General features: G+C 51.1%; 1 protein-coding gene and 1 long non-coding RNA gene across 3 annotated transcripts in view; one reads left to right on the forward strand and one right to left on the reverse strand.

The window, feature by feature from the left end:
* PLXND1 (plexin D1) overlaps positions 1-22,830 on the reverse strand; it is a 65,163-nt gene that overhangs the window by 3,512 nt on the left and 38,821 nt on the right. Inside the window, exons 20-34 of the mRNA XM_042880965.1 lie at positions 21,829-21,943; positions 20,770-20,877; positions 19,994-20,106; positions 18,674-18,781; positions 17,471-17,601; positions 16,652-16,850; positions 11,490-11,636; positions 9,191-9,347; positions 8,357-8,460; positions 7,340-7,403; positions 7,058-7,092; positions 5,248-5,352; positions 4,295-4,458; positions 2,791-2,938; positions 638-778 (exon numbers count right to left, since the gene is read on the reverse strand). Of these exons, the coding sequence (XP_042736899.1) occupies positions 638-778; positions 2,791-2,938; positions 4,295-4,458; positions 5,248-5,352; positions 7,058-7,092; positions 7,340-7,403; positions 8,357-8,460; positions 9,191-9,347; positions 11,490-11,636; positions 16,652-16,850; positions 17,471-17,601; positions 18,674-18,781; positions 19,994-20,106; positions 20,770-20,877; positions 21,829-21,943 (1,839 nt within the window). The remainder of the gene's footprint in view (positions 1-637; positions 779-2,790; positions 2,939-4,294; positions 4,459-5,247; positions 5,353-7,057; positions 7,093-7,339; positions 7,404-8,356; positions 8,461-9,190; positions 9,348-11,489; positions 11,637-16,651; positions 16,851-17,470; positions 17,602-18,673; positions 18,782-19,993; positions 20,107-20,769; positions 20,878-21,828; positions 21,944-22,830) is intronic.
* LOC122185309 lies at positions 10,965-13,857 on the forward strand. 2 transcript variants are annotated; one of them, XR_006180842.1, is made up of 4 exons: positions 10,965-11,076; positions 11,520-11,738; positions 12,508-12,672; positions 13,223-13,857. It is a non-coding gene; the product is annotated as an uncharacterized LOC122185309 (long non-coding RNA). The 2 variants fall into 2 exon arrangements; XR_006180841.1 differs by having other exon boundaries at positions 11,520-12,672.

The following is a 22,830-nucleotide window of genomic DNA, read 5'->3' on the forward strand; positions in this document are numbered from 1 at the left end:
TTGCATACATGAGAAATGCTCTGAGTCTTTATAAAGTCAGCCTTAAGTGACTGCAGCTGATAGCCCTGATCAGTTCAAAGGCACTGCGAAGGATGGGGCAGCACTGGAGCTGGGCAGAGGAGCACCCAGGGAAAAGCACGCTCCACAGCTGAGGCTGAACTGCTGTGGGGAGATGACTGTGTTCTGAGGGAGCTGCAGTGCGCTGCTGGCAGGGCTGGGATCCAGAGCGCAGCTGCCAGCTCCCAAGCTGGTACCAGGCTGGCAGGGAGTGCTGCCAGCAGGCTGCCTGGGACTCAGGGCCAGCACTGAAAGTTGGCAGCACAGGGGCCAGCTGGCCGAGGACCTGGGGGCCAGCAGAGCCTCTGCAAATTTCTGGCTCTTTGGCACTTCTTTCTGTTTAAAACTCTCAGCGGTGCCAAAGCCTTGTTAGTTTCAAGCGAATTCATGTATGTTTGCTGGCAGTCATTAAAGATGCTTGGAATTAGGTCAGATGAATTTTGTGTCTGGAAGTTTGAGGCAAAATATCCCTTCTCGTTTGCTCCTTCCAGTGCCCATTCAAGCAGGAGCTGAATTCAGCCTGCTCACCCCGCTGCCCCAGCAGCACAGCTCCACATCCCAGCACTGCCCCGTGCCTCACCCGTGACTCCTCTGCCAGGTGTGCGTTCATCTCCTGCTCGCTGAGCGGTGGCATGTCATGGATCTGCTTGTAGTATCTCTGCACAATCTTCCTGTACTCTGGGATCTCCTTGGCGTACAGCAATTTATTGGTTGGGGAGTCCTAGAGCGAGGACAAGATACTGAGATCTGATGCTGTATCGTTTCTGACTGAAAACCCTCTTATTCTGCTTGGCTGAAGCACTGGCCATCAGACAGGGCCTTCAGCTAGCTGGGCTCAGGAACCAGCTGTGGGCCTGGCTTTAGGCAGACAGGAGCATGGTGGGGTGGCACCGAGGCACAAACCGCATGAGTGGTGCATGCAGAGCACATCGGGTGCTGCGGGTTATCGCCTCCTGCCTGCAGAGCTGAAGCACTCTGCATGCAGCCATCCCTGCCTGCCTTCCTGGCTTCTATGCCAGCGGTGGTGGTCTCACTGAGTGCAACTGCAGCAACGACAGGGCTGAAAAGTGTGTGTGGGATCAGGGGGTTGTTTGCTGCAGGTGACACTCTGCAAGTGCATGTACCACCACTGTGTTAGATAATCCACTTCTGCTCCATGGCACCATGTGTGGAACGTGGTGATGAAGGATGGGCTTCTGAATGCGTCACTCTGGTCTCTTGAGCAGCTAGCTTGATTTAAACCAAAGAACAAAGCTGAACTTTGTCAGTTGAAATGTTGCTCTTGGATTTTTAATGTAGCTTTGATTTATTCTGCGTTGGCTAACTCAGCCTGTCTGACCTATATTGAGTGCATGGAAAGTAATTAACAGAAAATACTGTGAGTTTTCCTGATTAATGTTGGCTTGGACAAAGCAGTTTTAACCTCCTGGCCATGAGCGGGTGGTATCAGCACAGGCATAACCCCACTTGCACTCTGCTAACACAAGCATGAATGATTTTAACCTCGAGGCAGTGCTGTCCTGCTGACATCATTGCCCGGGGAATGAACCAGCACTGTAACCCAGAGGGAAAAGAGCCCCGGTGCTGGGACGGGAGGGCAGTGAGATCAGTGTGTGTCCCCTTGCCCTGACACGCTCCCTGGTGCTGGCAGGTGGAGGGGGGAGAGGAAGGCTCTGCAGACAAAACAAGCCCAGCAGGGCTCTAGCTGTGGAGATGGGATCTCCTGCTGTACAAGCAGTAAATAAGGAAGCCAGGGGTAACTGCAAGCTGCTGTGCAATATGTGGGAAGGCTGCAAGGGAAATGGGCACCGGGCCTCAAAGCAATTTACTTTCAAACCCAATGACAAGGCATTGTAGGAATAGAGCCAAGTTACAGAGCCTACTTACAACATTTTTTTCCCCCTTGGAAACGCAACAGAAACACATGCTGCCTCCTTTCTGTTGTTTTTCAAATTTGTGTCTGGTTTGTCCTCCCTGTACTAGGAAGAGGTGAATGCTTTATGTGCTCACACACTGTAGGTGTGCAGAGGGAATCTGCTCTCACATTTGCAGTATCAGAAGCAGCACTGCTGACACCCTGTATCCAGAGGAAGAGCCTGGACAACCCCTGGTCTACAGCATGTGGATGCAGACTGACTTTCGTGCTGAGGATTTATTCTCCCCTCATTACTCAACAGTTCCTTCACTTACACTATTGTATTCCTGCAAAATGTTTCCATCTGCTGTCTGACTCCTGCTGACCCCTCTTCCCCTCACCGGCAGTTCGACAAGGACAGATTGAAGGTGTTTCGTAACGCTTGCAAAAAAATGCCCCAAACCCAAACAAACAAAAATCCAGCGCTCATTACATCTTCCTCCAGAGTTAATCTCTCCCAGGAGGGGCTTCCTGGGGATGTCCTGAGCAGCGCCCCTCCCTCGCCGCAGGGGCCCCTACGTCACACACCCAGCCCTGGGAGAGGGGCAATTTTCAGCATTTGCTATAAAGCTGACGGTGTTGGGAAGTTTCAGATGTCAGCACCACACTCAGCCAACGTAGAGGGAAAGCAGCGAGCATGCGCCCAGCGCAGGAGGGAGGAGAGGACAACTCATCCTTAGATACATTCAGAAACCGGGCATGTGACTCACAGCCCGCTGCTGGGGGCAAGGACACCTCTGGCAGCCCCTTCCCCCTACACACACTGCTCTGTGTCTCGCTGGTCGAGCTGAGTCCGCGGCGTCCCCTCCGGACCGTACCTTGCCCAGCTGCAGGTCGGACAGCGAGCAGGCGTCAATGAAGGCCTGGGCGATCACAGAGAGACAGGCGTCGATGTGGTCGGTCTTGTCGATGTCAAAGACAAACTGGGGGTTCTTCAGGATGTTGACCCAAAACCTCAGGGGTAGGCTGTGGAGGAAACAGGCCAGGAACACACACTGGGTGAATTTCCAAGGGAGAGAGGAGATACAGAAAGATGATGGAGTATGAATCAAGGAGAGGGAAAAAAATGAAGAGCAAAGTTCTGTTCTTTAACAACCTTCTGGCGTTGCACATTTCCCTGCCTAGCTAGAGGGGAAGCACCTGCTCAGGCCCCACATGCAGCCCTACCCAGGTGAGTGTTTGCCCCACTCCCCCAGCAGCTGTGGGCTGGCTGTGCTGCTGGATGGGCTCAGACACTTCTGCTGTATTGGGTTTGCAATCCAGCTTCCTCATTTGCGGTGTTTTGTATTGACAGTGTCAGCTCCTTTTCCATTTCCCCTGACACTACCCACCCTCTGGTTTTGTTGGTAAGCCTGGCCCCATGAAATACATTTTGTATACATTTTTTCTGCTCTCTCATTGTTTTCTTCTTGAGTTGCTTCAGTGCTCCTTTGGCCGCACAGTACATTTCTTGTCTGTCCTGGCTACTATTCCCCCTCAGCAGCTGGGGAGTAAAACCTATGGAGCTATTTGCTCTACTGGCAATTAAAGTAATGAAGGCTGGGCATATCTGCAGTCCACAGGTCATATCTACACACCTGCTATCCCAGACAAATTGGTTTTTGTTTTTCATGCTGTGCTGGAGTTACTGCCCCTGCAGCCTCAGAAGCGCGGCGCTGCCTCCAGCCTCGCTGCTTTGCCCCACTGAACCCCCCTGCTCTCCCCCATGCTCTCTCCCCCTTCCCTCTGGCTCTCCCATGCCATTCCTGCTCAGCACATCCCTCAGCATCGCTGCCGGCAGCCCCTGATGCCACGTACCACCAACAGGCTGCCACAGCAGCAGCTCCTGGGGTGCCGAGCACCCTGCAGCCTCAGCTTGGTGTCAGAGAGAAGTGAGAAGGATCCCCAGGGATTGGAAAGCTGGAAACCAAATGAAAAGGAGCCTGGTGTGGATTTTAAAATCTGTGTGGTTTTTAAGACCTGATGTGATTTTGAAATCTATCTCAGACTCTTCAGTGCTTACAGCTTACATCCTTGCTGCCTCCTGTCATCCATTCTCTCTTCTGTTTCTCATTAATTATGTGTATTACTGTGCCCATTCCTTCTGCCCTTTCTCTGCCTATGCCTGCTCTTCCAGCTCTGTGCTTTCCAGAGCTCTGTGCTTGTTCAGAGCTCTCCAGCCGACATTTGCTCTCATCTTTCAGCCCCTCCCTGTTTTTCATGGCCCTCATTGGTTCTGCTTTTAGCAGCCTGGTGGTTAATGCCGAACACCAAGGCTTTGCAGCTGCTGCTTCTTTCAGAAGAAAGGAAGGAAAGGAGAGGTCTTCTCTTCTTCAACCAAACCTGTTGGTCTTCCAGATGTGCATGGTGTCAGGGTCTGTGATCCCTCTTTTCTCTGCTTGCTCCTCTAGGAAGTCAAAGAAATACTTCACGGCCACAGGCGGCTTGTCATCTCGGATGCTGAGAATGGCTTTGAACAAGTCGTCCAGGAACTTCTGCAGTGTGCCCTGTGGACAAGCACACACAGTGGGGGCTGCAGAAAGCAGCAGCACCTGAGCCCCGAAAACCAGTGTGAGGGGCTGTGACTGTGTACACTGGGAAGTTCTTGGCTGCCAGCTGGATAAGCCATGAGAGGGAGGGGATGCTGGAGCAAGGAGGGAAAGGTTTGTTTGTGCGTAGTGATATAATCAGCTTGCATTTGGATTTATTTTCTTTTAGCATTGAGATTTTCTTTCATACTGCTGGGATCTCACATCTGTGATTGTTCTGCACAGTAAATACAAAAAAGCCTGGAGACTGCTGGCCATGCTTGTGATCTCTGCTCCAGTGAAGCATCATGCTGGGACTAAAGATGGTCTGGGAGCCCAACTGCTGGAGCTGAGCACTCACAGTGAGTGGGGAAGTTCAAATCTAAATTAAGGCCACACAAACATCCCTCCTCCATCCCTCTCCCAGCAGGATCACTCTGTGCGAGATGGGCTCAGGTCTGAATCGCACACTGTGAGCCCTGAGGCAGTCAGCATCCTTCCATGGCTGGAGATGCCAGACCTGCACTCGGGGGATTGCGTGAGGCTCCTGCAGCAGCGCTGCCCTTAGGGAGAGCTGGGAAGCAGAGGAACGACGGAGCCAGCAGAGCCCAGCAGCCACTGGAGCCTCTCCAAACATTCGTGACAGATGGGTCCTAAAACCCCATGGGAGTGACCGGCTCTGCAGCAATCCTGACTTAAATCAGGTTTCTCACTGCAGATTGCAAGCAATGATCACCTGCTGTTCGCAAAAGTGCCCCCAGCTCCTACCTTTGTAGAGAGCAGCCTGGTCAGGTAGATCTCTGGCAGGACTTTCTTCCTATGGCTCTGTCTGTGGGATTTCTTATGCTCCACTGATTCGTCAGTTGGGAGAACCTGGTCCAACACAAAACACATGTTGAGAACACTCCTCCCTGGATGTGTCACACTGAATTCTCCTTTAAGTATAGAATTTCAACCGCATATAGAATCCAATTGAAAACCAGTTACTGTGTTATAAATACAGCCTTATATGGCTTTAAAAAAGTAATTCATAATGGTCAGTTTTTCTGACATTGGTCTCTTTTGCTCTCTCCATTGTCTCTCTCAATCTAGACAAAGGAAATGAAACAATCGGCCTCACTGGGATGTCAGCCTGTTTGCCTTTCTGGCCTCTGTGAAGTGCTCCTGTGTGGCTGCAGTTGAGGTTCCCAGAAACAAAGCAGAAGGCTTCCACGGAAAGCAGCTTTTCTTAGGTTTGGAAAAAATGCAAGAACAATCAGCCAGTATTCCTACTCTGGCCTTTTTAAAAGCAAAAATAAATATTCTGCTGGCCAGGTCAGTTAATTACCATCCTGTAATGACCTAGCAAGCAATTTAAGTACATATTGGCATTGCTTCAGATGTGCACATTTGGTTTCCTGTCCCCTCTCCCTCCTCACTCTGTGGATATGTGTGCGTGCGTGCATTGTGTTTGTACTCCATCTGAGCATGGAAAATTCAGCAGAGAAAAAAGCCCAAGCTATAAAATACTGTTGTTGTCCATAACACTTTTTCTCATAACAGCTTTTAACAGCATTTAGCACTTCGTCGATTTGGAGCAGTGCACGAGCAGGAACTCATAAATCTCGGCGGCCCTGGGAAGGGGCAGAGTGCCAGCAGCTCCTGCGAGGTGACCCCCCGAGGCCGCGGGATGCTGCTGGCAGTGCTGCTCCACGCTCAGATCATGGTGCTGGACTCTGGCTGCTGATGGCTGGATTGGGCCACAGCAATTATTGTGCTGTCTTGTAATTTTTTATTATGTCCCACACCGCTAAGGCTTTTCTACAGATAACCTTTCTGCTCCAATTAGGGCCTCTGTGAAGAGAACTAATGACTGCTGATCCAGACTGTTCATCACATCTGAAGCTTCAGCCCATGGAGATGAATTAAGTCAGTATCGGTGAGGCTGAAAAGATTTTCTTTTCTTTCATCACAAACAATGAAAAAAAATAGGACCCCTGCAGATGAGAATGAAGATCACCCCACACACACAGCCCCACTGACCGCCTTCGCTCCCAGCAGTATTCAGGTCATGTTCTGCCACCAAGGTGAGTGTGAGCCTGGGGCCACCTGCCCCACCTCCCGCCCCAGCCCTCCTGGGTCTCAGCTGGCTCCAGTCACAACACCTCTGCTATTGCTGCAGCATGGCCCTGCCTGCAGGGCACCTCCTCTTTGCCGCAAGCCTTGTGTTCAGCACCATAGAATCAAAGAACTCGTTAGTGGGAAGGGATCTTAAGGCCCCAGCCCCACCCCTGCGTGTTCTGGATGCCTTCTGTCAGCGCAGGCTACCCACAGCCCCATCCATGACCTCGTGCACCTCCAGAGATGGGTCACCCACAGCTCTGGGCAGCCTGTGCCAAAGTGACAGCAGCAGCCCCGTCTTTCTGTTAGTGGGCAGTCTTTGTAAGGTCAAGCATTGTAATACAGACAGCAAACAGAGTAAGTAAGCACCTGGTTGCCCTGTGCTGCTTCCAGAAGCAGCATGTGGCCAGGCACTGCCCCAGCACCACATGGTGCAGCACAGCCATGCCCATGGCCAGAGAGTGAGAAGGATACTCACCAGGTGGAAGTACTTCTCAGTGTCCAAATCCTTCACTGTGAAGAACAAGAGGGATACAACAGCTAAGTCAGAACACTCCACCCACATGAGAACACGTTTTCTATCCCCAAGAAGCACTAATGCTCAGCCAGGGTTTCTGCTCCCAGTGATCTCAGCACCTTTCTCAGCAGGGGATCACATCGTGCTGCACCACACTGCAGGGCCTGGGGAACACGGCTGCCAACTCTCAGTGGACCCCGGAGCCACCCTTGACACGTGCAGGTTCAAGGGAATGGGCCTTACCTCTGCTCAGCGTGCCGTCCTTCTTGTCTGACAGGCTCATGGCCAGGGACGCCCCTTCAGGGATCTGCAGAGGGAAGCGTGGCTGTCAGTGAGTGCCTGGCAGCTTCCAGCCCTGGGGACCCGATGCCAGCCACGGGCACCCTGCCACCACCCTGCCCCTGCTCCCCAGTGTGGGAACTGGCAGCAGCGCGCTGCCCTACTGGGAGAGGCTTTTTAAAGTGCAAATGCAAGCGGGTGATGCCCTCAGCTCCAATGGGAACTGGGCAAATACGTGCATCCAAGATAAAGTTTTGGCACGTCTACAGCAGGTAACTCGAAGAAGAAAGACCACCGAGCTGTGCAGGCACTGCTTGGCCTCTCCCGCAGGAACCCGCAGGGCAGGGGCTGCTCTTTGTTCTGCGCCCGGCCCGGCACAGCGGGCGCAGCGCCAGCAGCGGCACTGCGGCACAAACAACCGCGCTGATCAGCACGCAGTTCTGATTTTCCATGTGCTGTTGCAGGCTAGTGAGGATTATGCTTCCAGGCATACCAGGGAATGGGGAAACCAAATAAACTTTCTGGTTTCATTTAGTTTTAAAAGGAAAACTGGTCAGGAGAACAGTTCTCTTTACCACATTGCTCCATGTTTTTGGCCTCCATCCTCAGCGGCATCCCCAGCCCTGCTCCGAGGGCAGGCAGCAGCTCCAGCGGCAGCAGGGCACGGCCCAACAGCTCGGTGATGCTGATCAGCTCAGCTGAGGCCATTGGAAATAGGAGCTTTTTCTTTTCCCCCCGTTCTTTCTGTTGTCAGTAATAACTTGTTTTGCATGAAGAGTGTTTAATTAGTTTCAGTGTGTTGCAATATTAACAAGCTCCTCGCCAGGGCAGATGTCTATTCCCCAGAAGCTCTTGCGGAGCCATGGCAACCTTCCTGCTTGGCCCCAATAATCCTGTTTTTGGAGGAGGAACTGCCATTCGCCCCTGGGGCCGGGGAGGCTCTGAGGAAGTAGAGCTCTTCTGTAGCACCTGTGGATTTACCTTGTAATGTGCCAACGTGTTGAGCTTCTTCCTGCCATCCTCCACCACTGAGGTGTCGTCGAGGTCCCGCAGGATGTAGCTGTCGGTGCTGGTGGCAAACCACTCTGTGTGGGGAGGGCAGAGCTGAGCAGGCAGCCAGGAGGCTGGGACCTGCTTCTGGGAGCATCCCACAGCCAAGGCACCGTGGGGCTGCAAGGGGTCACCAAGGGGCAGCAGTGGCTCCTGAGGGGCTGAGCCTGCAGACAGGGGGACGTGCCCCAGGCACTGGGGAGAGGAGTGGGGCCCTGGTGCTGCCCCAGCCCAGCTGTCCCTCCAGGAGGACACCGTCTGGCACTGAGCATCAGCCCCACGTGACGCAGGCACAAGGCCAGCGTGGGTGGTTTCCTCCTCGCAGCACTGGCCTTGGACGCTAAAGTTCTACAAAAAGTGGTTGGCCACAGGGTAGACAAGTGACCAAACACACAGCCAGACAGGAGTCCGTGGGTTCATTTGTAGCTGCTTGTGGAGAGGTACGTTAATGAGCCATGTGCAGGCCCAAGAGAGTTTTAGAGGACACATCCGTTCCTGGGATTAACACTAGGCTTCAAAGAGGGGAAATCCAAGTACCCTTCTGCTCAGCTCAGGCTTTTCTAAAGCTTCTTTCTAATGGCTCCCTCCAGTCTGGCAGGGTCCAGTCCCATCTCTTATTCCTGAAGACTGCCCTCAGGAGAAGGCTGTCTCCATCCTGCCCTATCACCAATGCTCCTTCACCCAGTGCCCTCCAACAGACCCCAGGGGCTGGTGTGTGCCATCAGCTCCCTCACCCAGAGGTACAGTCTGGCCAGCGCCCCCTACCGAGGTCGACGTCTTCCACTCTTGGCCACTGGGAGTAGGGGACATTCTTGCAGAAGGCCTCCAGGATCTTCTCCTTCACTTGGCTAAGCGTGTCTGTGTCCATGGCTCTAACACTCAGGGAGTCCATCCCACAGCCTTGGAAGGAGACGTTGAGGTTCTGTGGACAGAGGCTGCGTTAGGGGTGAGTGGGGCTCCCATGGATGCACAGAGCTCTGGGGCTGAAGTCAGGCAGAATAAAGGCTGTCACCTACAATTTACTGCTAGCAAAAGTGCTGATTTATGCTCCCTGGCAACTGAAAGATGCAATTTATTGATGGAGCCAAGAGGACACAGGGAGCAATGCTGTGCCCTGCTCTCCTGCTGCCCTGCTATGGGCCTGAGCCCTGACATGCAGAGATCACTTCCGAGGCGGGAGGAGGACGGGTCAGCCTCCACTGCCACCACATCCTCAGCTTCTCGGCTCTGGCCAGTCACTGATGGGGCTATCAGGGCTCACTGCCCTCCTCTGCCTGATGCAACGGGCTGAGCTCTTGGGTGTAAACAAGCATACCAAAGAGTGAGTTTGGTGCCACGTGGGCATTCACCACCATCAGCATCCAATTCCCTGCTGAGGAAGGGACCTGAACAGTGGATCATCAGCCACAAGGGGCTTTGGGCTCCACAGACACCACTCACTCCTTGGGGACGCCCAGCTTCTGCCAGTTGCAGAACAAAGCTGTGGGGCAATGAAAATGATCCTTTGTACAAAAACCCTCTTTAAGAGCTGCTCCCATACTGATGCAGGAAGCAGGCACCTCCACCACACATGCACTCCACCTGGCCCAATGCCACCTGCACAGAGCTGACCCAAGGCAGCCCCTGCCCTGCTTCAGCCCTCTTCTCCTTGATGTGCACAAACAGGGGGCCTCTGTTCTGCTCTGAGTGCAGTCCTGAAGCTAGCCAGCTACTCAAGCTGTGAGCTGTGGTCAGGAAACTGTGCAGAGAGCATGAGCAGCACTGCTGTGAGCGCAGCTGCCTCTAGGAAGGATACCCATAAATGTGAGCCCATTATCTGGAATTCTCACAGCCCACAGGCTCCTTGCAATCACTGTTGTAGCAGAAATGGTAAGTCACAGCCTGAAGCAGTGGTGGAGCACCTGGTGGAAGGCAGGGCCAGCCTAAGGAGCTCAGGTGCATGCAATGTACCTGAGTGACTGGAAGGGTGGAGCCAGGATCCACCCCTTCCCAGCCCTCATTTAAGGGTTGGCAGTGGAGGTGAGGGCATCTCTGAGGTCTGGTGAAGGTAAGCAGCTCTTTTCCTTCATTTCTGTGGCTGTTGCATTTGGGCTCATTCTTGTTTGCTGCAGTCAGTGACTTTGCTACCCTATTATTGTGGTACTTTCCAGCCCATTATAGCATTACAACTGCTCTCTGCTATCAGGGCATGCAGTCAGCTCCCTTGGTGATGAGAGAAATCTCAGTATACAGATGAAGCTGGATTTTTGCCGTAGCATTAACAGAAAATAATTTTTCACATTTTATACAGGGTAGTTGTTTTTCAAAGCAGAGGTTTGGTTACCAGCAGTGTAGAGGACTGCTGATGAGTTAGCACCAGGCCTGCAGGTGGTTGCCTTCCTCCAATGCTCAGCTCATCACTTTGCTTTTTCTCTCACAAAGTAGGAAGCAGCTGCAGCACTCCTGCTCACGCACATGACATTACCATTTCTGCTGGGAAAGCCCATACTCTGTGCCCTGCTGCTAACCCCTCTTGTCTGTGCTGTGAATTTACAGGTCGGTCAGTAACAAGAATTGGCGACTCTGTGGAGTTAGAACACGCTCTGTGTTATGGTGATACGTGTCTGGGTCAACCCATGGATTTCAATGGAACTGCTGCAGATTCATGCCAGGTAATTGGAAGCAGGGTTTGACCCAGGCTCTGGAAAGGCATCTGAGTCTGGCGCTGAAGGGGAAAAAATTCCTCCGTGTGCACAGCTCTGCCAAAGCCCTGCGAGAGGTAGTTTGCTGTAGAGCTCTGTGACTCCCTGCCTGCAGCCTGTGGTGTGAGGCTGAGCCAGCACCTTCTCACTGGGAGCACAGATGCTGATTTGCTTTACCTCTCTAAGCATGGCTGAAGAAATCTCCCTGCTTCCCTCTACCTCTAACCAGAGCCACATTGGTGACCACAAAGGGCGGATGTGGAAACCAGCAGTTACCACAAGTCGTATCCTGCAGTGGGAGCCCTGTGGCAGCGAGGTGCAATGGGCACTAACTCTCACTGAGGCATAGGCCCCCTCTTGGCCACCCCACCTTGGGTACTCACCCTTGGCTTTGCCTCAATGTTCTCCCGCAGGAGCCACTCCTCGTTGAGGGTGTATCTGGCCTTCCCTGTGATGGCATCAATGGAGCCTTTGTTAATCTGCTGCTTGATGGCACAGATCAGCAGGAAGAATGGCTCTCCGACTGTCTCCTGGGGAAAGGGAGAGAAGTCCATGTCAGCAACGGACCTGGCGGCCCGTCCAGGGCAGGCTCTATACAGAAACAGACTTGGGGTGCCAGCTTCCTATTAAAGGTGCTGTCTGAAGTCCTCTTTGTGCTGCCTGGTTTGCCATTGAGATCTATGGGAGTGAGGCCTCTGTGTGCCCTGTGGCTCTGGGAAGCAGCACTTGTACTTCTCATACCACAGCAGAGCCCTGATTGCAGCAAAAGAGAAAGATCAGAGTCAACCATGCTGTTCCCATGCGACAACGAGTAAACATGGCAGCTAACTCGTTATATTTGTCAACCTTCATCTTATGGGAGAGCTGTGAACTGTGACAGCGCTGCAACAGGAACAAGGAGCCTAACAGGGACCAGCGATTTGTGACGCGGTTCAGTGACATGGTGTAATGCCAGATTTCTGATCCACTTATGTCTGTTATGCCGATGTGCAAATACAACACAAGTTATTTTCTTGAAAAACATTTCAGTACTGGAGTACATCCCATTCTCCCTAATGTTCATGTGCAATTTCCTTCAGATGAGGCAAATGCAAATTACTGCACATTCCTGTACTTCCCGACCATCACACCCCTGTGCAGCCATCGCTGCCATCTGAAATCCTGCTCGAGACAACAGATATCGGATGGTTTTGGTATTTCTCAGCTAGGAGCTGCTAAATCCTGTTCAATCTGCTTCTTAATTAAGACTTGGTGGTTCTTTTATTCTAATTGCCTTATAATTGCTGAAGCAATTAGCTCGATGTCAATTTTGATTCAGCTGCCTTCAGCGTTGGGGCTGCAGCAGGGCTGTGGGTGGGCACGCGCCATCTGTGCCAGGGTGCTCATGCTTTGTTTTCCCAGGGCAGGCTGGTAAGAACATCGGGCAAGTGCAGGGGCCTCGCACCGGGATGGAAGGACTTCCTGCAACGCTCCCTCTGTGTTGGGCTCTGCAGTGCTGGACAAAGGCACAGAAACATGTGAAGCTGTGGGGCAGAGGAGCTGAGGACCATGAATGAAATGCAGAAGGTAACAGAAAGTCAGCGTCTGAGGGGAAGGTGGCATGGTGAGCCAGCAGGCAGGGGTTATGCTGAGACAGAAGTCACCGGGTCTCGCTGCTTGCTTCCACCCACCACTTGTGCGGTGCAAACAGGAGCACTGCTGTACAGCCCAATGCAGGGGGTGCCGGCGCAGTGCCTGTGTCGTGGTGCTCAGGTGTGCAGGATGACCACCCTGAGGTTCAGCACCGGGTCTGGAGCCTGTGCTGCCCCCCTGGGGAAACTGCTGCTGGACACAGCTCTGGCTGCAGCGGCAAGGGAGGAGGCTGAGTACCACGGCACAGAGCCCCCCAGCTACCGGGGCTCCTCACTGCCTGGAGCCAGCAGTGCACCCTGGGCAATGCCGAGCACGTGGCATCGTGCTGCCAGTGTGCTGAGCGCAGAGGGACAGCCCATGCAGCCTGTGCTCATACCCTGTGCTGTGTGAACGAGCCACCGCTGTCCTGAGGATGAGCTGCATAGGAGCCAAATAGCAGCTCAGCCTGCGAGATGCTATTTCTGTTTGTCTTGTTGGCTTTCAGACCCAGGAACTGTAGGACGCTATGGAGATCTGCAAAAGCACTGATCAGACTGCAAGTTTCAAAGAGGGGAAAGAAGTGCTGGCAGGCAGCGGCTGCAGATAAAAGGGCAGGCCTGGAAACCTCGAGCATTGTTCAGAAAATGCATCTGGAAACAAACCAGCAGTGTCTCCGGAGCTGCTACTTGGGAGAAAGGAAGTCTAACCAGAAGAGATCAGTGCTGATTCAGGACAAAAATTATTTTAAAAAACCACACTCTGGGGCCTTTTTTTTCCTCCTATTGTGAATGCATTTCACTGAGACTTCATTTTCATTTTTGACTGAACCATCACAGGCTCTTAAAGCTGTGCGGGGCACTGCAATAAGCTCGCAGTAATGGAGTGCACAGCTCGGGCTGGCACTGCTTGGGCTGCTTCATGCTGGGGGAGCGTGGGAGGCGAAGGTTTTATGCTCTTGGGAAAAAGGTTCAGAGCGCAGACTGGCTTTGGTGTGGCTGCTCCATTACCAAGGCCAACAAGACATCGGAGATGTCCTCTGGGAACACTCTACAGTCATTTCAAATGAGCCTTGGTGAGGTTGGAGTAAGGAAAGTGCAGAAAGCAGCTGCTTCTCGCAGGTGCCAGCTAATTTGGGGGTGATTAACTATTTGTGTAATGTAAAAATTAAATCCCAGCTCCCTCCCCTACGCAAAACTGTGGGAAGCTTGGACCCAGGTCTGAATGCTGCATCCCAAGGCCTTGGCTTTCACTCAGTCATCAGTTTCCTCCTTCCCACCAGCACGGGGTGGAATGGCACCGAGGTATCAGAGGGGGGAGGCAGTTCTCAGCATTTTCCTTTACAGTGGTAGCGGGAAGTGCAGACGCAGACCATTTTATTGGTGATTCTCACATGGTTATGCAGAAACCAAGATCTGCATCAGTTATGCAAATGCTGCAAGTTTTCCAGCCCCCCTCTGATTCCAACCCCAAGAAGCAAGTCTCCTGCTGCCTACCATCACTGTCACATTTCAGAGGGGCAAACCCTCTGCTTTCAGGTGCCCTCCACATGTGCAGCTGTGAGTGGCTGTGGCCTGCCTCTTCTTCCCAGCTGAAGACAGCTCCTTCAAATCATTTTTGCCCAAAACACAAGCGGATGGACTGCTAGTCACAGCATTAATATGAAACAAATGTTTTGAGCATGTAGCGTTGACTTACAAGGGAAAATACAAGCTCTTGGAATTTTTCCACTGAACAATGGCAGGGACCTTTGCAGCAGCTGTTTCAAATAGATGTTGTGATTAATGGGGATCATTCAGGAATGAGAACCAGACCCATCATCACACGTCTGACAGCACAGTGCTGCAGGCAGGCAGGAGACTCTTTTTAACCAAAGAATGCCTCTCTGAAGGCAAACAGTTTGACCCAGAGGGATGCAAGGCACACGGGAGGTTCCTGACTGTCACTAATATTTAAGTTGTTGCCCTGAGCTAGAAGCTGTCTGTGGGCAGGAGTGCTTCAGTGGCTCCGTGCTTGGCTTTTGTAGTGAGGAAGGCACCAGTTCAGCTCACACTGCTGAGCCCTCCATCCCTGCACACAGCAGCCTGAACCCATTTGGAGCCCTCTCCTGCAGGGACAGCCAGAGCTTCTTCCACCCACATCAGCAGGCAGCAGCTTCTCCTCCACTGAGGTTTCCCCACCTTCACCCAAGTATGCAATGTGCTCTTGGAAATCTAATCTTCACTGCATTCTGCTTCCTGTTCATGCCAAGATCCCATGGAGCTGCATCAAGGAAGGGTCAGGCTGGATATTGGGAAAAGACTCGGCACCAGAGGGCAGTGGGCACAGAACAGAGTCCCCAGGGCAGCCCCATGCTCACAGAGCTCAGGGAGCATTTGGACACCACTCTCAAACATGGAGTTGGGTGGTGCTGTGTGGAGTCAGGAGCTAGACTTGATGATGCCTGCAGGCTCCTTCTGACTTGGGAACTTCTGTCATTCTGTGATTCTAGCTGGCTAAGCCCTTATTCCACCATCTCCCTGATTTCTACACAGCTTCAGCTCACAGCTGACACCAGCCCTCATCACAGGCTCATCACAGGCAGTCCCAGCCCTGGTCCTGACCCCAGCTGTGCATGGGCACCTGGACTACCACGGCCCCAGGAGGGGTGCTGCAGGCTGTCAGGGCAGCAGCACCGATAATTAGCTCTGTAACGTGCCCATATCCTCAGCCTGTGTGATAAGAATTACATTTCTTTCCTCTTTTTTCTTTCCTGAGAAAGCCCTCTTGCACAACGTTCATTTTTAGCAGAGCCGGAGCTGGATCAGACGCCTCAAGGGCTCTGCTCTCCAAGAGAAAAGATCAGCACTTTCCCCCCCCATGGTTAAGCTACAGGCACAAAACAGAAAGATTAATAAATAAATAAATAAATAAATAATCACTAATTCACTCTTTTTTCCTCTGGCAGGCTGGAAAGCCATGCTCCATTGGCACAGGCAGCCCTACTTGTTCCTGTGACTTTTCCTTCATTGTAGTTCATAATTATGTGAGCTAAAATGAAAGATTAAGAACTACAAAGTCACAAGCTTTAGAACAGTGATCTTCAGCTGTGTTCAGAAGACATTATGATATGTATGAAGACAATGCGGTATTGCTTCTGTGACTACAGCAAACACTTTGAAAAAGAGATTTTTCTAAAGGCCTTTTCCAGGCTTTCCCCTGTGGGTATAATGGGGTGTCCTCCAATTAGCTGCTGTGGAATCAATTATGTTATTGCTCAACTCTTCTGAGAAATTCCAACCAGAGCTGGCAAGCATTGGAAATAAAGCACTGAGCAGATGGAGATGCTCTGAAATGCCAAATATCTTCCTTTTACGTTATGTAGGAAGATAGTCAGGCTTCTGGACATCCCCCTCTCCTGCAAAGACACCTGGGCAGTGTGGCACTGAGAGGACATGCCCAGCACAAGGAGCCCCAACCCAAACGACCACTGACAGCCCAGCAGCTTTTCTGCCCCACACCACAAGCACCTCCTGGGGTCCTGCACTGAAGCAAAATGCTGAACTAGCTGGCAACCATCAGTACGGCTATCCAAATTGGTCAGAGAAAACAACAGCTGGAACTGTTCTCCAAACCTCAAGCTATTGTGGTTATTTTCCAATTCCCTGTGGCTGTCTTCTCAACCATGGCAATAGATGCCAGTTTAGTGCCCTGGCCTTATAAAAAGCAGGCCACACTAGGAAGCCTGCTAGGAAGCTTGATCCCATCAAGTCACCAGATGCAACCAAACTTCCAGTTGCTTTCTTATGCTTAACCATTCAATCTGTTGGAGTTTGTCAACCATTAGTGACAAGGCAACTGGCCCAACAGGCAAGTATTTAGTTCCTCAGCTGATTCACATGTCCCTTGTTACCCCTGCATGCAATGCAACTACCATACACTCATCTGGTTCTCTTACTCTGAGATAGCTGTACATGCAGATGGACATCCAGTTGGTGAGCATCTTCTCTACCACAGATTCAGTTCTCCTCAGCATCAGCTTGGGATTTTTGGAAGCTGAAGCATCTATTAGATCCACCAAGAGGTCCTTCATGATGCTGGTGTAATATTCCAGTTTCCCATGCAATGCAATAGTAAGCAGGGAGGCCAGGTTACACCTGAAAAACAGAATTGTGTAAGTAAACTGTTAACTAGTATAAGAAACAAGAAGACAGCATTTGTGGCAGTTTCTGCAGGCTCTCTCAATGGGGCTAAACTCCACAGGCTCTTTCTGTGCTGTCAGACCTCAGGTCAGCTCACACTCTTAATGGTAAATTGTATGTGTTCAGGAATACAAACACTGCAAGAGCAGGTCATGCACTCCATCTTTTGGTGCTTTGCAGGAAAATGGAAAAGGTTTTTAGCTGCTCATTTCTAAAAGAAAACTGGGAGGCCAGTTGTAACCTTCAGCTGCAATGCATGACTCTAGATAGCATCTGGATCGCTTAGAGTTTAGGAATAAATCAATCTTGTCCAGCTGCCAGGTCTTTGGTTGAAATTTAGCATAGATGATCAGTGCCTGAAAACCACAGGCCTATGGAAAATGTCCATGTAGGACAAGAGATGCACTCAACTGCCTCCTCAACAGCTTCATGGGACCAGGCAGGGGCCACGGAGCCACCCTTCACAGCAGAGACTGTGAGGCAGCAGCCACACCACTGAGCTTGCTGTGGGCACGTGGAACCCCCTCAGATGAGCTGGCTGCCAGCGTGGCTCCTCAGTCTGCTGGAGCTCATACCTGTCCCTCACAGCAAAGTCTTTCTGTTGTTCAAGAGCGTGGACAAAAACGATGAGAAAGTGCTTGTTGTTGAGCAAGGTAGAGAACAGTGAGATTCCTTCTTCCATGTTGGGTCTGCAGCTTTCGGGGATCTAGAAAAAAAAATAGAAAGCAGAATGAGAAAAACACTCCTTGTTTCCCCCCACCCCAACTTCTTTTATCCTACCTGACTGCAGTGATGTCCCTGCTAAGCACACAGTGCTGTGCTGATGCCTCCATTCTCCCTGTCCAGCACTAGCCAGACTGCTTTCCTGGCGAAGGCACGACTGCATTCTGAGCTGCATCAGAAGCAGCACAGTCACCAGGCCACTGCCCCTCTCTATTCAGCACTTGTGAGACCAAGGAGAGTAACATGCCCAGTTTTGGGCTCCCCACTGCCACGTGGGTGTTAACAATTTGGAGCAAATACAGCAGGGGATGCCAATTAGGGGGCAGTTATGTACAAGAAGAGGCAGAGAGAGCTGGTGCTTATTTGCCCTTAAGAGGGAGATAATTTCCTGCAGTTTTCAACTGCACTGTGGCAGGGTAGAAAAGACAGAGCTAGGCTCTTCTCTGGGGATATAATGATAGGATAAGAGGCAAGAGACACCAGATGGAGCGTGGGACACTAATTAAAGAAAGAAAGTTTCCACCTTCATGGTCATCAGGCACTGGAAAAAGAGCTCTGAGAGGCTGTGGGATTTCCATTCTTAAAGATATCTCAACACTCAGCTGGACAAGGCCCTCAGCAACCTGATCTAGTTGGAGTTGCTGTAAGCAGATCTCTCTTCAACCTAAATGACTTGCTGATCCTTCACTTCCTGACTCTTGTGCATCCAAAACCCAGCTCTGGGACAACAGCTTATAGTGAATCTCTTGTAATTCATCTCATTTATGAAGAGCTGTGTACGGAACAGAAGATGACATACACTATGGTACACCTAGGAAGAAAGCCCACAGTGAAGCTGGGGAGGGTCTTGGGACAGAGCTCCTTCATGTGAGAGCAGAATTTCACAAATCTCTCTTCTCCAACCAGTGAAAGCTGATCCAGTGCTGGTATGCGTTAATTGCTTTGAGTAATCAAGCTTTCCCCACATGCCACAAGAAAATGCATGGCACTGTCAACACACACGAGTATGGTTAGCAACCACTGAGGAACATTTGTTTTGTTAGTGGGTTACTCACTTTCCATTCCCCCACCAGAAGCGGATGGGTTTCCTGGACCTGGGAGCCCACCTGGGAGCTGAGCTGTTGGGAAGGCAGAACGTAACACTCCTCATAGAGCGAGGAACACTGCAACACAACCAAACACAGCCATCAGCAGAGGGCCAGAGACCTCCTCATGTGCCACGTGCCACAGGGGAACGAGAGAGAGAACCATCTTCAGGACTGGAGACCACCCATTACAAAGAAATGCACTGGAATAATTTATAAAGCCTTCACACACTTTCCAAGATTGTCTTGAATGAGCAAACACCACAAGAATAAGGGGAGGCAGATGTCTGAGCCAGACACGAGTCAGTTAGGGTGGGGAGACTGCAAATAGATTAATGTGACAGCTAGAAAACCCCAGAAGAGAAAGCGTTATAAAAGAGTAAGTCAAAATAGAGAAGAAGTACTGGGTGCTTTAACTTCAGAAACAGATGGGAAAAATGTTTACATCTCTAACATGAATCTTAAAGAGCCTAGTGTGCAGATATATAGAGACTGGGTAACTTAAAAACCTGAGTAGTAACTTGTAATGAAACACTCTGCAGTCATAAATCATCCTCTCATTCCTCACCAGCAAAATGCAACAGCCTCAGGGGTGAAATACGGCCACGATTAGCAGCACACAGCAACACAGCTGAGCAGCTGGTGAAGTGAATCTCAGCACCAACACATCTGGTGCTGCCCTAGAGGAGGGCTCTGAGCAGACAGACCCAGACCACATGCCCGAGGGGCATCGTGCTGCAGGCACCGCGTGCCCAGCAGCTGGGGGAGGGAACACAAAGGGAGAGACAGAGACATCTGATGAGGTCTGAGAAGTGGCAGTGCAGCTGAAAATCCTTGGTGGCGAGCTGCGTGGAACATAAAGCCACCTTTCCCCGAGCACTGATGAGAGATGCGTGCAGCATCAGCTTTCTCCCAGCAGACAGCAGATTGCAGCTGAAGACTTTGGGGAGAACGGAGTGCCCCCAGCACATCCTACTCATGTGAGAGACACAGCTTTCAGAGGAGGAAGTCCAGCAGCATCACACTGGTGAGCTAACACAGCTCCCAGAGCTGTGCCCTGTCTGCCTCCCAGCTCTGCCAGGTTCCAGCCATACTGAGCATCCTGACCTTGCTTCGCACACCAGGAGCTGTGGCTCCAGTGTTGATGATAATTAAGGCTGAAATATATGACATTTAAATATATAACAGAGGAATGATTTTGTTACCCTTTGGCAGAGGGAGAGCAGAGCCCCGATCTGATTAGGAAGGAATTGCAGTGATTAGATACCCATAAATGCAGAATGGCCTTACTTTGGGGAAGAACGTCCGGGTCACAAAGTGCTTGTACTCCAGGAATGGGATCCCTTGGCTGCGGTTCAGCTCCTTGGTCAGATCTGTCATGTCTGTCTGCAGCTCTGCAAAACCTTAGGTAAAGAGACCCACAGATGGTAAGAGCTCTGATAATCTACCAGCTGAGGCAGGCTGGCACTGAAACATGCTGCATGTCTCCTCTTGAGGAGACCTCTCCTCCTTGAGAGGGCTGAAGCAGGGTTTTCCATCGGAGCTGACTATTTCCAGGGCTTACCTGTCAGCACTACACATCATGTTTTGCAGCACATACAGAGAAAAAACCTTCCCCACCTCCAGGACACCAGCCCTGGGGTCTGGTTCTGCAGGTAGATCTCTGCACCCACGGCACAATGATGTACTTTGCAGACAGCAATTGCAGACACTTGGCTTGCTTCTCCCACTGCTCCAGCAGGAGTGTGCTGCAGTTTTTGTTGCATATTACAGATTAGCGTGACCTTCAGGCAGCCTCCATGTGGCCAAGGGCCATTAACCTGAGACATGGACGTTGGTGGCACCAAAGCTAAGTGCCTCACCCAAGTCAGGCAGCAAGACAAGGACAGGGCCACACTTCCATTCACACACACATCCTGATGAAGAAAAATGGCAACGACAGAAAGCTTTCTGTAAGCACTTCTGTAGATTTCTATGAAGGAGAAGGTGAATGGCTTCGACTCTGCTGTTCCGACAGCTCCCTCCCAGTCTGGGCTCCTGCACACTGCCCACTACCATTGACTTACCTTTGCGGATTTCCTCTCGGATCTGCGATTCCATCTCCTCCATCTGCAGCAGGGTTTTCTGCCAGTAGCGCTCTGCTCTGCGGCTCTTTGTGCAAAACACAAAGAGAGCTGGAGGAGAGGAAGGGAATGAGCTTTTTTGGACTAGGACACAAGGAGCAGCTGAAGGCAGGACCAGAGCGGTCCCCTGTTAACATGAGCAGAAAGCTAACTTCAGCCTTAGCTTAACATCTACAACAAACCTGGCACTGATTGGGCAGCTGGCTCTTATCTGTAAATCAGTAAAGCCAGCTGGAATTTAATGATCAGGCTTTCGCTGTCGTCTTTAGTTTATGTCTGGGCTGTCTGTATTTAGATAAACTGCTATATTAGTGAATCCTGGCTAATTAATGATTACAGATTTTCAGAGGTTTGTTACCTGTATTACAGTGTTCATTTTCGACATTCTTTCCATGCCTCCAGAAATATGTTTCTAAAGACTAGTGGTACATTTAAAAAACAGTGTGCTTTATAACCTTTGTTAAAAATAAATTAAATGCCTATTAGAAACACCTCATTTGTTGGGAAATAATGAGTTTTTTGCTGTACAATTATTCTAAGCATGTAACAAAAAGATGCCAGACAGAGCATACACATGCAACTTCCAGTGAGCTTAGCAAATTGTTGTGCCTACTCCAGCTCTGGAGCTAAGACTCTCCAGCAAGAACCTGCTGCTGGCTGTGACTGCTGGGTCAGACAGACCTCTGCTGCCAGACAGCCATGCATGAGAATGCCTGCTTAATACCATTAAGAAGCATTTGGGGAAAAAAAGCGTGATGTTAATTATAAACATCACAGACTCAAACAACAGATAAGCCATGGATTCAGTCAACAGAAATCTCCACACTGCAGTAAGCTTCTATCTGGGGCACTGGTGTGGTCCTACACAGAGAACGGCTACTTGCTGCCTCCGGATCAAGAGAGAACTGCAGCACTCAGAGGTTTCCTAACATGTGAGTGAGCCACGACCACTCCTCCACATGCAATCAGAAAACCTGGAAACTCGCCGTCCTGTTCCCTCACCTACGACAGAGAGGACCAGCAGGATGCTGCAGATGACGATGGAGACGATGATGGCAGTCTCTCCTCCACCAAGGTGCAGCATTGCAATTGTGTAGTTGAACTTTCCAACTTGAATCTGCAGAGGGAGAAAGAGGGAGAAGTGAGAGCACAAACCAGCCAAGTCCAGGGCCTCAGCCTCCTGTTGCCACAAAGCAAGGGGCCATGAGCCGCTGGCAAGTCTACTCAGCACAGCTTAAAAAAGATCCTCCATGCCTCTGGGATGAAAGGGCTCAACAGCACCATCTGATAAGGAAAACTCATGACACTACAGTCTTTCACTTCTGGAAATGAGTTTCACTTCTCTACAGGAATGGGAAGTGAGAGAAACTTGAGCAAAAAGTGGAAACAAGGTGGAGAAGAGATGGAAGGATCTTACGGTTACATCTGTGGCATGGAGCACCTCCAGGAAAGGTGCACGCCATGGCACACTGCAGCAGATCTGGGCACAGTGCTGCCGCTGGCTCACGTCTGCCAGAGCAGCAGTCCCACATCCACTTTTGTGTCTAAATAGTGTGGTCATGGACAAAAGCGGACTTGAAGCCCCCAGTGGCTTTCTCTCATTTATTTCATCAATTCAGTATAATTTGGGTAAGAGGAATTAATGAGGCTGTGGGTTAGTGCAGAGATCAGTGGGGATGGCCAGAGCCAGGCAGGACCTGGGCACCATCAGACCCCCAGCAAGGACACAGACTAGCAGCAGGACATACTGCTGAATCCTCCTTCCACCACTGCAGAGCTCCAACAGCAAATAACAGAATAGTGGCTGTCACAGCAGGCATATGAGCTCTCCAGAAGAATATTCATCAGCCAGCAAGCCAGTGGGACTTCTGCACGTCCTGATAACCATCAGTGGTGCAGATCAGGTGGGGACACTGCGTGAGTCTGGCCCCGTGCTACCAAAGCTATTAGAAGTGTGTTATAAAGGCAGCTGTGACTTACAAAAAGCCAGCATGTTGTAACTCC

The sequence above is a fragment of the Lagopus leucura genome, unplaced genomic scaffold (assembly GCF_019238085.1).
Source record: "Lagopus leucura isolate 7727_CA_CO unplaced genomic scaffold, USGS_WTPT01 Super-Scaffold_100028, whole genome shotgun sequence".
Classification (NCBI taxonomy): Eukaryota; Metazoa; Chordata; class Aves; order Galliformes; family Phasianidae; genus Lagopus; species Lagopus leucura.